We start from the raw sequence: 17088 nt of genomic DNA, 5'->3' as shown, positions 1-17088 counted from the left end.
AAGGATGGTTCCTCCCCAGAGGACTCAGTGCTATTGACACCAAGATTATTTTCCCTATTTCTGTTGCCATTTCATAATATACGTGTATTTATCTTTCCTCTACTTAGAATAAAACACTAGCCAGTTGGGTAATTCCTAAAAAAAAAAATTATGGCTGAAAAATTAAAATTACCTCTTTAGGAAAGTGGGTAACTGTAATCCCATGTGTCCATCTAGAAGATTCTGTTGTAATGTTTATTAAGAAACTCATTATGGGGTTGGAGAGATGGCTCAGTGGTTAAGAGCACTGGCTGCTCTTCGAGGAGACCCAGGTTCAATTCCCAGCACCCACATGGCACACGGCAGCTCACAACTGTCTGTAATTCCAGTTCCAGTAGATCCAAAACCCTCACAGAGACAGACATGCAGACAAAATACAAATGTACATAAAATAAAAATAATGACTTAAAAAAAGAAAAGAAAGAACTCATTGAGAGCTGGGCAGTGATGGCACAATCCTTTAATCCCAGCATTTGGGGCACAAAGGCAGGAAAACCTCTAGAGCTCAAGGCCAGCCTGGTCTACTGAGCAAGTTCCAGGATAGCCAGGACTGTGCAGAACAACCCTGTATCTGAAGAACAAAAAAAAAGATAGAAGCTCATTGAAAATATGTTCTTTAGGAAGGTGTTAGAAATGTTGAATAAAGATTCTTGGGCCTGGGATGTAGCCCACTGTGGCACAAGCTTGTAATCCCAGTACTTTGGAGTGGTAGGCAAAGGATCCGGAATTGAAGGTCATCCTTGGCTACACAGAGGCTAGCCTGGACTTATCAAACAAGAAGTGTGAAGCCTCTCGAACACTTGCGTAACAATCCGTGTTGTCACTGGACGGATATAAGGGTTGGACCGTTTCAGTCACTACTAGAGTCAGTGGGAATAATTCTGACCTAAAAACATGGTGGCTTGGGGAATGGCAGTCAACTTGAAGTTGTCCCAGCTGCTCTGCAACGGCAGCTCTAACTCACATGATCCCCTTCTCTCCAGGGCTGGCTCTGTGAACTGCTTCGCTGGAAGGAGAACCCCAGCCCAGAAAACCGCACCCTTTGGGAGAATCTCTGCACCATTCGCCGCTTCCTGAATCTTCCCCAGCACGAGAGGGACGTGATCTATGAGGAGGAATCGCGACATCACCACAGCGAACGCATGCAGCACGTGGTCCAGCTCCCGCCCGAGCCCGTGCAGGTCAGTGTCTTCCCAGCCCTAGCGGAGCTACCTGCTGGCTGCAGCTGTCCCAGGGCCAGGGGGGCAGACTGCCTCCTATGAGCGGAGGACTGGTACCTTGTCCCTGAGGACAGAGTGACCTGTCCTCACGGCAGATACTGTGCGCGCACTTACCCCTGAAGAAAATGACTGGGAAAGCCAATGCCAACAGCAGAGGCTCTCTGGCATCTTTGAGGTTGTGAGTCTGGAGCTCTCCGATGTTAAATCCCATCTCCATCCGTGTTTCATGGCATTTTAACTTTTGTTTATTTGTGTGTGCACACGCCCACACGCACGACAGGGCAGAGGAGACTGAAGGACAGGTTGCAGAAATCAGTTCTTGCCTTCACCATGTGGGTCCTGAGGATCCAACTGGGGCCATTAGGTTTGGCATCAAATGCCTTTACCCTCTGAGTCTCTGGCCCATCAGTTTGTGCTCTAAAGAAAAATTGAAGTAAATTTTGATCCAAAGTTCTTTAGGTTGTATTTGACGAGTCGAAGAAATAGCCTCTTGACCTGAAAATTATCTTTAATTTCAACTGGAGCCCTAGGAGAAATCATGAGAGATTCTCAGAATTTTAAGACACCCCCCTCCTACAGGTCTGCCTTGTTTGGGTAGAGTGCTTTGGGGGCTTAGTATTTCAATCAGGTCGAGACAAATGTTTCTTTTTGAAGTAGCTGAGTTTACTGTTTCCTTCTGGATCTAAAGCCAGTGACCTTCAGGAACTGTTAAACAGTGTGTTGGTAGAGTTTTGCACAGAAGTTGGTTTGGCCCTGTGGCCCAATAGCAGGAATCTTGACTGCTGCAAAACAGACCTCACAAGCCCTCTCTCTGCCTTAGCTTTCATGCAGACAGGAAGAGCTGAGGCCAGAGTGCATGAGTGTGTATGAGTGTGCACAGGTGTGTGGAAAATAGAACAGAGAATTATTGGAGAGAGTCACTTGTTAGTTTCTGGCTGCCCGGCTAGCTTAGACCAGAAATAATCACACAGAAACTGTATTATTTAAATCACTGCTTGGCCCATTAGCTCCAGCTTTTTATTGGCTAACTTTTACATATTAATTTAACCCATCTCCATTAATCTGTGTATCACTACGTGGCAGTGGCTTACTGGCAACATTTTGGCATGTTTGACTCTGACAGCCGCTCCATGGTGTCTCCTAGCTCCGCCTACCTCCTCCCAGCATTCAGCCTCGCTTTCCCTGCCTACCTAAGTTCTGCCCTGCTGTAGGTCCAAAGCAGTTTCTTTATTCATTAATGGTAATCACAGCAGACAGAGGGGACTCCCACATCAGATGATGATAATGAAGGAAAGGTGATGAGGTACAGTTTATGTCACAGATGTCCCAGAAGAGATGGTGAAGGGTGTCTCCTTTCCTGTCACTCCACCCTTCTATGTCTGGGGAGCAGGCTTTGATTTTTCAGTTTCTCTGGTTAGAGTCACGCTGTGACTTGTGGGTTCATGGAGGCAGTGTCTTGCAAAGTTCTTGGTGAACCCAGAGCTGTGGGCAGGAATAAACGGCAGAGTCACTCACTGTGGGAGGCTGAGCCACAAGGCACATCTCCTTTCTCCTTGTCCTGATCTTTTCCTGGCCAGAGCTTCATCCAAGGAACCTCCCTACAGATAATTAGACCAGTATACTGAGTCACATAGAGTGGTGGCTTTGAGACTTTTAATTTCTTCAAATTAAAGAGGGCCCAATATAGTTTCCCAACCCTTTATTTTAGAAAATAAATTGATTCGAATACTTCCAGAGAAGCTCCTAGTCATTCGCAGGGTTGTTTCATAATGCTCAGTGCTGTGGAATACTAAGGGTAGCCGTGAAATCGTGTCAGATGAGAGGTCACTCCAACCGTAGAAATCCATCCCCATGAAAAACTCACTATCATTCCCCCTTTCTTATTTTGCTATAAACTGGTCCAGGCTTCTGTTTTGAACCAATAGAACACCAAAGATTATGTCAGAAGTCATTTTGCATGGATTTTTATCCACGGTCTATCTTAGTTCTATACAATAGAAAAAAATTTTTTCAGTTTTCTTCTTGATTGTAGTGATAGGTGGAGCCATTTTGACAGTGAAAAAACTCACAGGTTTTTGTTTTTGCTTTGTTGTTGTTTGTTTGTTTGTTGGCTTTTGGAGGAAGAGTTTCCCTGTGTAGCCCAAGTCAACCTCAAATTTGAGATACTCCTGCCTCAGCCTCCCAGGTGGTAGGATTATAGCTAGGTGCCATCATGCCTAAGAAAAGAAATTTGATATAGCACTGTGAAGGCCCATCATCTGTCATAGGGGATGAACCCTTTACTTTGATAATTGCTTCCACACCTTACTTGTCTAGCTTCCTGTGCAGAAATGATCATGTGTGTGTGGCTCTGTGCTTAGGCAGATGAGAGAAAAATGCAGTTTAGCATCCATGGAGTTGACCAGTTGATGTGAACTCGGTTGATTCGGCATTGCCTTGTGTTTCATGTGTCGGAGCCAGAGCATGCTGACGGTAGTTACTGGGTAAGCAAAAGCAGCCTTCGCAGTTCTCAGCACATTGTGCCAATTTGTGTTGACTTCTGGAACTACGAAGATAAACTCACTTAGCCTGTGAAAGTCCATTCATATCATAAAGATCTCAGCTAAGGGGTTTATGTGAGGTGACTCCCTCCACACCGAATTGGCCCTGCATCCTGGTGACACTGAACCTATCACTGCCAGAAAACCTGTTCCTCCCTGCAAACGGCACTGCTTTTCTGAATTTACGTTCGTCAGAGAAAGACAGAGGCAGGGGTTAATTATTTATTACAATCGTAATATAAAAATGAGGGAAAACAACTGGAAACAGTTGGCAATCCTCTAAAGGCTAGAGAATGCAGCTGACACAGCCCCCGTGCCGGGTAGAGGATGTTCTGAGATATATCAAGCCTCTAAGACAACGTCCATGGTGCTAGGCCACTGGGCTTAAGAGTTGAGATTTAACCTGTGTCCTTCTGTTGCTACAGCTGTTAAGAAGGCAGGTGTGCTTGCATGCCTTAGGAATTTAGAAACTCCTCCATAAGCTATCCATTGGTTTAGCAATGCTGCATTTTGTCTAATTGGGTAGGAAATATGCCATCACTAAATCATTAAGGATGAATGAAATTAGCGATGGATAGGGGCTTCTCATATATACAGCATAATAAAATGCAGAGAGGTCTCCTCTCCGTGGTCATGGAAGAGTACCACTTAATTTCATTAGATAATTGGGTATACTATTCTCCAGTTTTTCTTAAATGATGAAGATGAGAGACAGTGATCTCTGGATATAATCACTTACCAGACTGGTATGCCGGCCTTGCTTCTGGAGATACTGTGGGTCAGAGAAGGGCTCTCTGTGTCCCTCTCCATCTGGAGTTTGCTGGGACACCCTTCTCACCACAGCCTACTGTTCTCACACGTTGTTTGCACACAGAGTTTAAAGCTCACAGTCCTATGTGCACTGAAAATATACTTTTTGGGAATCATAAAGGTTTAAAACATTAAACCTGTGATGAAAAATAGGAAGAGTCTATATAAAATCCAGAGAGTTGGAAGATTTGACCCGCCAGGGTTAAGAAGTCCACAGTGTTTCCATGGGCCCCACCCCCGCCACGTCACTCGTCCACATCGTCACACCCTGTGCATTTATGCAGACATTCATTCCCCTCTCCATGTCAACTCTGCATTTGTGGTGGCCTTTGCCACAGTCAGGTCACCTGACCCTGGAGGCCTCATCTGTACTTACTTCTGAGGCTACTGCGCCAAAGCCATGGTGCCTTTAATTACAGCTCTGATTTTTTTTTTCCTACATGCCGCCTACATTTGTTAGTTCTTTGAGAACATCACCCAGTATAGTTTGGTCATCTTGACTTACAAGTGCATCTTTGATGGAATTTCCCACCAGAGATGAGTCAACGTTATAGTTGAGACGACACTGACCTTAGGGCCATGTAGGACTTGGTCAGGTGGAAGAATGATGTGCCCCCTCCTCGGAACTCATTTGTGTAGTTTTCAGGTCTTGATGAGTTAATCTGGCTTTCCTGGGTTTGTTTTGGGAATTCTAAGTCTGTTTAGAAACCCCGGGTTAAGCCTGTTGAGTAGAAACTGGCTTCAGCTCTGAACACACGTTCTAAAGCTATATATACCCCATATCCACATGAAGAGGTGTAATATTGTCCCAAGGGAAGTGAACACTGCATCTTGGGAAGATTAAAAATCCTGGCTTCACAGTAGTGTGTGGTCCTCTGCCACAATGCAGCATATAAAGAGGCAGCAAGCATCCCTGGCATTAACATTTTATGAAGAGGGGAGATATTTTAGGAACAAAAACAACATAAAGAGCCTCATTGATGAGTTTATAATGGGGAGAAGCATTGAGACATCGACATAACGCCTCTAGTTCAAATCTAGATACCACAGAGAAGATCGTGAGAGGTGAGAGGAGGAGGCCGCAGAAATGGCTCTTCAGTTAAGAGCTCTTGTTCTTGGAGAGAACCCTGGTTCGATTCCCAGCATCCGCATGGGGGTTTATAGCAGCCATGACTCCAGTTCCAGGAGGATATCCCAGAACTGTCCCATGGGCACAGGTGCACACATGGTGCACACGCATGCATGGAAGGCAGGCACTCATACACACAAAATATGTAACTAAATCAGAGGGTGGGGCACATGACAAGACAAACCAAGCCAAACTAAAGCATTCTGTAACAAAGGCAAAAAAATGAAAAAAAAAATCCATTTTTTTACTCCAACAAGTTGAGACAAAGCTGCTTCTTGTGAATATAGTCCTTTCTCCCACATGGTTATTACAACCCAAGGCCCTAGAGCAGCGGTCCTCAACCTTCTTAATGCTGCAGCCTTTCAATACAGCTCCTCATGCTGTGGGCCCCCTCCAACTATAAAATTAATTTTGTCGCCGATTCATAATGGTAATTTTGCTGTTATGAATCATAATGTAAATACCTGTGCTTCCAATGGCCTTAGGTGACAGCTGTGATGGGGTCATTTGGCCACCAAAGGGGTCGAGACCCACAGGTTGCAAACCACTGTGCCCTAGAGCAAATGGATATATCCTCAGCTTAGGATCCAAAGCTAGTCATATTCAGGTATGCCTTAGCACCAATTACACTTTACAGTTGGGAAAACCAGAGTAGCCACCGAGCCTCGGCTGAAGCCGGGATCACCAGCTTGGTGAAAGCACGGGTGGGTTTGGCGTTCACGCTTGGCTGTCACCACCTTTTGCTCTGAAGAAGAAAGGGCATTGCTCCTTCTATAACTGGTCCCTGAGCAGGGCTGACTGGGGACATCAATCAGATCGTTTGTGTTGGCGGAGTCTGTGCATTTACCATTTTATTGTATTTCCACTGGTGTTTCTGTGGGGCTGTTTCCTAAGTTCAGGACTTAGGAGCTAGCTTGGTACTTTTAAAACCAGTGCCCATTTTAAAATTCTATACTGTTCATTGATTAAGAACATGAGATCTGGTGTTGGTGGCTGTGAACCATCATTGTGCCTTTGCTCCTCTGACCTGAGGTTCAGGGAGTTCTTAGCATCTCCTGAGCCATAGCCTTCCTGCTGCTGGTAGCCACCAATGGCTTCGCCACCAGGGCAATGAGGTGCCCCTCCCCCCCGGGATATTTGATAGTGTCTGGAAACATTTTTGATTATTAAAGTTTGAGAATGCTACTATAGTCTTAAGTGAGCGCTACCAAACACCCAGTATGTTAGGCGATCCCCCAAACAAGATTTGGTGACCTGTTATTCGTGTCTTAGTTGTAATCCCTGCTCTGAGACTCACCACCAGGGCCACACCTGTGAAACAGAACATTGCATCTGTCTGCTGATTCTGAGTTTTTCCCTATATGAAAATCTAATATTAGTAATAACAGTGATACTTCTGCCTCCTCCTCCCCCTTCCTCTCCTCCTTCCCTCCTCCGCTCCTTCTCATCTCCATCCCCCTCTTTCTCCTGCCTCTTCTCCTCACCCCCCTCCCCTTTCCTCTCTTCCTCCTCCTCACCCCATCATTCTCCTTTCTTCTCTGGCAGCAAGTAGTCTTTTTGAAAGCCAGCCTTTCCAAATGTGAGATTTTATAATTTTATCATCTTTACTCATTGTGAAAAACCAAACCAAGAGAGTGGTTGGTTTTTATCTAGTCGGGAAGATGAGAAATTGAGCTTAAAGAAGTTGAGTAACTTGCTCCAGGTGAGAACGTGAATTCACATCCGTCTACCTTCTGTTGACTTTCGCTGGTTTCAGGGCAGCATTTCCTGCACACCTACTGGCTGCCGTCGTCTTGTATTGTTCACAGCTTTCTTATACGTACTTTATTCTTAATTATTCAGCTGAAAGACTTAGATTCGTGGGCTCTCATTTTTTACCGCGAAAATTATACCTCACTGATTGGTGTGATGTCCCAGACCTGCGATCAGGGCTCTTTTCCCTGGTCATCAGCTGCATCTGAGACACCTTGGAATGTGACTTCTGTTACCAGGGTTTAAGGTCCTGTCAACCCTGAGCAGAGTATCCCGCCTTCCCACTCTAATTGGAGAGACTATCTTGATTTATGAATTTGCTTCCAAAAGAACAGCTTCTAGGAAAATAAAAAGATAAGCCAATTAATTAATTAAGGATGTTTGCAAATTCTCTAACCAGGTTACTACAATTTCCCCCCCAAATTGGATTCATTCCAAGCTCCCATGCAAAACCTGCTGTTTGACTGCCATTCCAAAGTGATGGCAGTGGATTCTTGCCCTGTTTCCTGGGGCAGGTGAGTGCAAACAGGTCGGCCCCCAGGAGGAGTCCTGATTTCTGTGTTAACCGGCGAGGATTTCAATATGTCTAATTTGTAAAAGATGTTACACGGGAGTATAGAGAAATTTGGCATTCTTTTGCCACCAGTTCTTTTGGTTCTAGGAAGCGGGTGTCACCCCGTGTTCACAGCCCTAACTGTGTTGAGAAGCTCTCCCCCGAAAATGCCAGAGCTAGAGCAGTTCCTTGGGGTCTGGAGTCAGAGGCTTGGACATTCGCGGTGCGGTTGATTCTCAGTAGACATTTTAGAAAGGGGGCCTGCTCGCTTTGGTTAAATCTAATGTCCGTTGAAGTCTTTTCTTCTTCCTATGATATATATATATATACATCTGTATTTGCTGCTTTTGGAAACACAGTAGAAGAAACAGAAGGTGAGGCCTTGTGGAAGTCTAGGTGGAAGACAGTGTGGTTCGCTGTGTGGAGGGAGGAGGGGTGTCAGGCGGGCACAGCTCAGGGATCCCCCCCACTTCTCATCTTTAGCACAGCCCCTCCCCCGTGCCAGCTTCTTTCACTCACAAGTTTCTTCCAAACCCCCCTCCCCCAATTTGCCCTTCATGGTCTCTCTCAAGCCAGCTTTTTGTGTGCACTCCATGTTCGCTACCGCAGACGACTCTCAAAGAGACGCTGAACTCTTCCCTTGGTTCCCCCCGAAGGCAGACTTTCTTGGATGGATTTCTAACCAGTCCCGCCAAAGCTTGGTTAGAAGGATACTGCATTAGAATGCATTCGGAAGAGCCTTGTTGGGCAAGTGTCAGAACAATTCAGGAGTAATGGGAAGTAGAAAAGCAATGGGCTGTGGACTACTTATGATTAACCTGTAAACAGGCCGCACTTTAGCCAGGAAACTAGAGTCCCATTTAGGACAGCAGGACTCTTTTGGGGGGAGTGGGGAGGGGTAGGGTTTTTGTTTGTTTGTTTGTTTTTGTTTTTGGAATCAGAATAGATGGTCTGCAACTGAGATGCACAAGTTTAATAAAATCATACCGAGAGCTATATTACCTGTTTTTAGATGTAAAGGTTTACAAATAAGTACCGGGAAACCAGTGATCGAGGGAGACTGTAAGTTTTGTATATCCATGCTCTTACGCCTTTTTTATTGCAGTCTTCCTGGCATTTTCTGTTTATTTCTTTATGTTCAGTCGGTGTGCTATAGATACCGATAGAAGTTAATCTTAATTTCTCTCTGGATCTGCTGTTTGCTTTCTTTAGAGTGGGCTCAACACCCCTTGGGCTCATTATTTTAATAATTGGAACATGTGCTGCACATGAAAATACCCACATACATAAAATAAAATACATTTAAAAAAGAAGACTAAGTTGGCACTTAAGCATAAAGCTTATTATCTTTTTTTTCTAAGAATTATTCTGGAATCTGTTAAGTCAGTTCAGGGTTGCCCACTTTCTGCCCTTCCCTCCTTTTCTATAATGAGAAATGATTGTAATTTTTTTTTCCTTCTCAACCCTAGAGCACAGAGGGCAATGATTGCAAACGGAGGTGAGCCAGTCTGATCAGATGTGAATGGCCCAGCAGTGCGAAAGAGAGGCCTGCGGTAGGGACCAGGTGGAAGTGTGTGTGTGTGTGTGTGTGTGTGTGTGTGTGTGTGCGCGTGTGCACGCGCGCGTGCGGTGTGCGCGGTCCTTCCTTGTCTCCCTCCTATAAACCAGCAACGATTAACCCAACCTGAGATGAGGGCACGCTTAGGTGCTGACTGCTCATTGGTCTATCCCAGACCTGCTCACAGGAGTTCACCTGAGAAGAGGAAAGTGCCTTCCTTTCTGCTTCCCGAGATGGCAAGCAACATGTCACTCTTGGGAAAGCTGATGAAAATTGATCAGGAAAACTTGTTTCCAAAGTGTAAGTTGTTGAGAAATTCCAGAGACCAATTGTTTTATTCTTGCATTTTGATTTCTTCATCCAACAAGTATTGAGCCCCTCAGTGTGGCAGGCATCCTTCTAGGTTCCACGTTTATAAAAGCGATTGCGGCAGGATTTCCCACCGAGAGAAGGATTTCCCTGTGCCTAGGGCGCATTTCCTACAGACTTTCATTTTCAGGCTAGTGATGGCAGCACAGGCCCTGTTTAGAGGTTCGTTCTGATACAGAGTGGCATCTCTTCACTTCCAGGTTTCGTCATTGTTATTGTTTGGCCAGTTGGTTTTGTTTTCTTTGGTTTGGGTTTTCTGTTTTCAGAAAGGATCTAATAACAACTCTAAAATATACTGAGCCTCTCAGGAATGACATTACCTTAACACACACACACACATAGAGACACACACACACACACACACACACACATGCTGTTCAGAGGTGTGAAGCAAGCAGACGGTCCGTGTCGATTCTGGAGTCCAGAGTGATTTGCATAGCTCCACAAAAGAATCACATCTGCTGATTAGTAATCAAATGGTCTTTTTAAAAATAGTTTTGATGGAAAACAGATGAGAAGCAAGTATGTCCACTCCACCCTGAATTTACCCCCTGACCGCACAGGCACTTTTCCGTGTCTCTGGCCTGGCTGCATTCATTCTTACTACCCAGACTGACTTCTCCGAGGGCTCATTCCTTGTCAGGGCACCGGCCAAACCACCTGGCTCATCAGGCATGCCTTGGCTGAATCTGTGGCCCTTAGGAGGTTCATGGCGTGGACGAGTCCCTCTTTGTGCTGAGCTGTTACATAGAAAAGCACTTTTTAGAACGCCATTTCACGTTTTCCCCTTCTCATCCCTACCAGTGCGCTTTTCACTCCTCGGCGATTGTTGTGAGAGGGGTCTTCCTCTTCACGGAAGAAACACAGGACAGTCTGCCATTAGGGGCTTTCCCTCGGGGAAGGTCCCCGCCAATCGCGTCTGCTGATTTTCCAGGGTGACGATGATTGCACATATTTTGGGTTAGGCCTCATTACTCAAATAAGGTCACGAATCCTGGAGACAATTGCCTCTGATGTGACGTAGAAATAGGCTGGGAGATAAAGCCTGTAGCCTTTCTGAGACTTTAGGATGTGTATCCTGGGAACCCAATGGAATCAGCAAACCTGGTCCATAAATTTAAATATTGAAATATTTCCAAATTCATCCAAATGAAGGGCTTGTCCTGCCCACACTTTTAGAGAGCTGTAAGTCACCAAGGGATTTTATCTACATGGACCATGAAGCCGTGGCTCTGCTGCATCACAGAGAACACATAGGCTAAGAGGAGGGTCACAGGAGTCTAAGGTCACCCCTGTGAATTCCAAAATTATAGTGACTGCTGAAAACATTTTGGAGATAGGGGTAATCACCCTAATCTTGAGATTCAGTGGAGCTTAAATGATTTGGTGTTTGCTTGGAGGTACTTGAGAAATGTCCATAAACTCTGAGTAGTATTCTCTGAAAAAATTATTTTATGTGTATGACTATTTTGCCTGCATGTGTATCTGTGCATATGTGTCTGTGCACGTGTGTCTGTGCACGTGTGTCTGCATGTGTGTCTATGCCTGGTGTGCATGCCTAGTGCCATCAGAGATTAGAAGACTTGTCATCCCATGGAACTAGCATTTACACAGGTGTAAAATACCATGTGGATGCTGGGAACCAAGCCCAGGTCCTCTGCAAGAGCCACAAGTGCTTCTAGCCCCTAAGCCATCTCTCCAGTCTTCTGAGTAGTATTCTTATTAACTTTAAGATGAAAGAAATATTTTCTGCTTGAGAGAGTTCAGAACTGAGTTGAGAGTGGTATCAATGCAAGCTTTTCTTTCAGTATGCTCGGAGAGTGACCTGAGCTCCATGGTCTGCTTGTTACACGGTTGGGACCTGAGCTCTGTGGTCTGCATGGCACACAGTTGGGACCTGAGCTCTGTGGTCTGCGTGGCACACGGTTGGGACCCGAGCTCTGTGGTCTGCTTGTTACATGGTTGGGACCCGAGCTCTGTGGTCTGCTTGTTACACATTTGGGACCCGAGCTCCGTGGTCTGCTTGGCACACGGTTGGGACCCGAGCTCCGTGGTCTGTGTGGCACACGGTTGTTTTGAGACACTTGGAAAGACTCAGCAGTCTGCTTTCTCCTGACCTTTCTATACTTCACAGTCTTTAGAAGTCTTTGTAAGCTTTCTCGCTCTGAGTAAATACCTACTGTGCGGAAGAATTAAATGGAATTGTGGATGAGAGAAAATAGTTTGTAGCTCTAGCTGCTTCCTCCTCCTCTTCTCTTTCTTCTTCTCCTCCTCCTCCTTCTTCTCTTGCTCCTCCTCCTTCATTATGCTTCCACTCTTAAAATGCAAGAAGATGCATCAACTTCTTGAAAACTGCTAAGAGCCTGGCTGGTTTTGAGACTGTGGTGCTGGGAGCCCGAGCAGTGATTGCGCTTGGATATCTCTGGCCCAGCATCTGTAACAGCTCTGTGATATTCTTTGTGGCCTTACGGGAAAATATTAACTGGTCTTGAGGAAAGAAGTATATTTAAAAAGCATTATTTTGTCTCATAGTTCTACTGGTTCCCAGCTAAGTCCATCACTTAGGTCATCTCTGGAGCAACACATAGGAGCAAAGGGAGGTAGAGGGAGTTGCTTACCCAATAAGCCAGGAAGCAGAAAGAAGAGAACCTGGGGTTTCCCACAGCTCCTCTGGAGCAGACACCTCCAGTGACCTGAGACCCCTCAGGAGGCCCTATATCCGTCAGGTTCTACTGCTTCCTATTAGTGCTGCCCTGGGGACCTAGCCTTTACCACAGGGGTCTTTGGGGTTCCCTCATCCAAGTCATAGCACTTCCCAAACATTTGCTATTTTTTGCATGTTTGTTGACACCTTAGGACTCTCATGCATGATTTTCGGAACCTATGTGTCTTATGCAGAGAATGAAAATCATCCTCTGTGTTGATGAGCGATTGGCCCAATGGAAGAAGAAATTAAAGAGCCCAGTTCCGTTTCTGTCAATTGTTGTAGTACAAGCTAGGTGGTTTCCAGACTCTTTACTGGAAACATGGCCTCTTTGATTGGTTTCATCTATTTAATTTCAGTGAGTATCAGAAACAAAACAAAAATAAAGCAAAATACCACATCTCTGGGGAGAGTATAGTACATCGGGGAAAGAATATTAGCAAGAACGTAGCAGACTACGAACAGTTTACGTTAGACTTTGACCCAGTTGGTTTGCTTGTGACTGTAACTGGACCTACAGCAGGAGAAAGCCAGCTCTAGAGCCAAGCCTACCGGTATCCAGCGGCCTCTCAGCTGGTTCCGCTTAGTACAGAGATCTAACGTGGCTGAAAAGTACTGCTGATTTTTATTAAGTGGAAGTCTGGAAGTTCCTCTTGTAATGATAGAAAAGCACACTTCCAATTAAAGGAACACTGCCAAGGTTCTGACTTTCATTTATTTTATTATTACTTGGCTTGACCCTAGAAATGGGGGGATTGAGCAAACTGGCTTAGCGAACAGTCCCAGGGCCACAAGTTCAATTGCCCCACAAGTTGTTCCTCGATCAAATTCATTGCAAACCATCCTGCTCTTCACCTTTCGATGTGCAACTTTTTGTGGAATTGTCTGTTGTGTGGGGTCATCCCAATCATGTGGGTACTGGGAAAATGGCATGTAAGCAAGGTCAAGCAGAGGGATTCCAGAAAGGTTGGGAAGCAGTGTGTGGCCTGGCAAAGGGGGATGTAGTATCACTTTCTACAGCAGACTCAAGGTATCCTGGAGGAAGTCAATGCCAGCCTCTTACATTTTTAGAAATGCGAGAGGCTTGTTGGTACACCATTGAGAATCTAAATCCCACCACAGTGGCCTTCCTTTGAGAATTTGCCAGCAAGCCAATTGGGACTGTGAATCCCAGAGAACCAATCTTTAAACACTCACTAGTACAAAACTGAATAAATGCCAGTCAACTTTAAAAAAGAATACAATCTTTTGGTCATTCATGCCTTTATTATTATTATTATTAATTATTATTATTATTTATTGAGCTCTACATTTTTCTCTGCTCCCCTACCTTCCACTCCCCTCCCCTTCTACCCTCTCCCATGGTCCCCATGCTCCCAGTTTACTCAGGAGATCTTGTCTTTTTCTACTTCCCATTAAGATTAGATCCATGTATGTCTCTCTTAGGGTCCTCATTGTTGTCTAAGTTCTCTGGGTTTGTGGTTTTGGGGCTGGCTTTCTTTGCTTTATGTCTAAAAGCCACTTCTGAGTGAGTACATTATACTTGCCTTTCTGGGTCTGGGTTACCTCAATGTGTTGTTTTCTAGATCCATCCATTTGCCTGCAAATTTAAATTTGTCAAACACCATGTTAGATGTATTTTTGTTTTAAAGTCAGCTGTTTCTGAAACTGAGTGACATCAGAAACCAGGATGTCAGAGGGCGCTGATGTAAATAGCAGTGGTTTCTACTTATTTCTTGTTTTCAGGGTTTCTCTGTGTCTGTCTGATGCGGCGTACAAGTTTCACCTGTATTTCTACTTACGTTTGCTGTGCAGAATCGCGTCACATGAGGAGCCCACGGTCTGCCACTTCCAAGCGTCCAGAAAAATAGAAAATGGGAGCAAATTATCCAATTCGCCCATAGAATTGTTATTTTAGATATGACAAACTGAGCTCAGACTGTGTACTTCAAAACGAGGCATAGGCTATTTGTTTTAAAGTCCCGCACACTCCGGAAACTGGAAGCACTCAAACTCACGCAGACACCTGTGGCCCTGGAGAGGCCTTCCCGCTTCTATTGTGAGTGGAGTGAATGAATCATGAAAGCAAGCGTGGGCCACACACACACACAGCATCCACAACCCAAACTGGGCGTGGGTCCCCTCCCCCCATTGTGTGAGATGGGCTGCGTGGAGCTGAGGCTGACCTCAAGCTCACAGTGTAGCTGAGGCTTACCTTGTATTCTGTGTCTCCTGCCTCTGCCGCCCGCCCAGGTGCTGGGCTTACAGGTGTGCACCGCCATGCCTGGCTCCCAGTGATGATTTTTTTTTTTTTTTTTTTTTTTACCATACAACACTTTCCTGAGCACTATGTTTTTCTTTTTGGTGGGGTGGTGGAGCAGTTCTTATACTTAAAGTATAGCACACACTTAAAGAGAGTGGGAGGAATGGGGTGTGCCCATGCTGAGCCTTCTAGCATAGGTATAATTTCAAGGTACGTGTGTGAGAGAAATCTACATCTGAGTACTTGATGTGGGATCCAAACCCTCCAATGAGGGGGAGGCTACCTTAGTGAACAGCGGAGTGCTGTTAACACGCTCGTTCCCTTTGGAATGAAAAGAGACGTGGGATCCACTGCTTCTCTGGCTTGTGAAACATAATCCGAATCATTCGTCCCATCCTGTCCTATTAGCTGACAATTCTTTGATGCGTCTTGGTATCAGATGGACTGATGATCCAGGCCGGGAGTTTTCGGGTCCCTTGATTGGCAAGAAGGTAGTCTGTGCATTCTGCCATCCTGGAGCAAAGCTAGAACTGGGCTGTCTCTGTGTGCATGCCCACACGGGGCAGAGAAATGCACTTCACCCCATGAACACGCAGTGCCCTCAGTACTCTGTGTTGCCCACATACAGAACATGTCTGTAATCAGTCCTTACTCTGTGGCATGTTCATCTGCCCTTGAAGCCTTTCAGAGCCTCGTCCGAAGCATCTCGGCCCAGATGGAAATGCACTGTCCCCTTGGAAGTTCCAGAGCTACAGAAACACAGACCAGACATCTGATATTAATAAATAGCTTGGGTGTGTTGGGGGGGGGGGAGGATTAGAAATCAGATTATTTATTTAGAAAGTTGAAAGTCTGCATTTGTGATGATTCTTCTGTTCTGGAAAGGAAGTAGGTGCTGGGTTTAGGGTTTTGCTTCTTTCTCTCTCTCATCCTCACATTTCCCCCTCAGCCCCTTTCTCATGGTTCGAATTAAAGTCTAAAGTCAGCCGGCAAGGCTGTGTATATAGCTGCAAGGATGTGGTAAATCACGGCGCGGTTTGCGATCTCAGACATGGTGGTGTCAGAGACGGAAGACCAAAGGCGAACCCTCGGCTTCCAATGGGCTTCCTTGAAATCCCTCACCCTTGTAGTATCGTGGATAGCAGGTTATCATGGATAATTACATTTTTACAAACGGTAGAGAAAATCACTTTGACACACACGTAGTATTTTCCAGCCAGACCAGCTTCTCAATCTTTTACAGCTTTCATGCATTAAGGTCTTTTTGGCTTTGTTTTGTTTTAAAAATACTACCATTAATAATAGGTTTGTTCTATGATCAGTCTCCAAATAGAAGACACCAAAGAAGACCCGCTTCCCCATTGCCCCAAGTCAAACATCTGATGCCTTTGCAGAACGTGGCAGTCCTCATGGTTTGTATTAAGTGAGTTATGGCAACCAAATTTTCATGCAGATTTCTAAAAGCTTTGGTCATTTTTTTTTCAGTTTATTGCTGTAGGTAATAGAATAAGTTATGTTTAGAGGAAGTCACTGAAAAGTAACAATAATAACAATAATAATAAAAATAGGGGGAAGAGCCAGAGGAGAAATACTGCTGTTGATTGCTTTGCCACTGCTCTCCGGTGAAGAGAATTTGGACCAGCCAGCCCCACAGGCAAGCGGACTTCCTTCCTGCTCCGCTGACCCCAGTTACCTGCAGTGAAGTTCTAGGGGGCAGAAAAAGACGGGGAGCTGTCCATCCTCTCTCCTTAACCCCTTCTGATCAGGCACAGTATTTCACTTTGCAAATGAAACGGACTCCCCTGAGGCCATTGAAACTTTAATAATACCCAATAAATAAAATCATATCTAATAACTCAGGGCTCCCATTTGACATCACCCTCCAGACGTGCGCCAGCCGCAGAGACATAAATACTCGCAGGCTCTGAAAGCCCGGCCCCTATTTGCTAAATAAACTTGGCCGGCTTTAAATTCCTCTGTGTACAGTCATTAATACAATCCACTGTGACAGCATTTAATTAAAGTGCTTTTCTCTGTTAAGTTCATTAAAAGCCCCCCCACCCCACCCCAATATAGGAGTGCTTTCCAGATGCTGAGAGGCACAAGGGCTGTCAGGCTTCTTTTGAAGAACTTCTCATTTCTCTTGGTTAA

At 45.2% G+C, this 17088-nt stretch overlaps 1 protein-coding gene across 1 annotated transcript in view; it reads left to right on the top strand.

The window, feature by feature from the left end:
* The window catches only part of Satb2 (SATB homeobox 2), a 165348-nt gene that overhangs the window by 131154 nt on the left and 17106 nt on the right, over window positions 1–17088 (top strand). Inside the window, exon 11 of the mRNA XM_038315450.1 lies at window positions 1023–1220. Coding sequence (XP_038171378.1) covers window positions 1023–1220 — 198 coding nt within the window. The remainder of the gene's footprint in view (window positions 1–1022; window positions 1221–17088) is intronic.

The sequence above is a fragment of the Arvicola amphibius genome, chromosome 18 (genome assembly GCF_903992535.2).
Source record: "Arvicola amphibius chromosome 18, mArvAmp1.2, whole genome shotgun sequence".
Lineage (NCBI taxonomy): Eukaryota > Metazoa > Chordata > Mammalia > Rodentia > Cricetidae > Arvicola > Arvicola amphibius.
The sequence above is the reverse complement of the archived record's forward strand: the minus strand, read 5'-3'. Positions and strand labels throughout refer to the sequence as shown.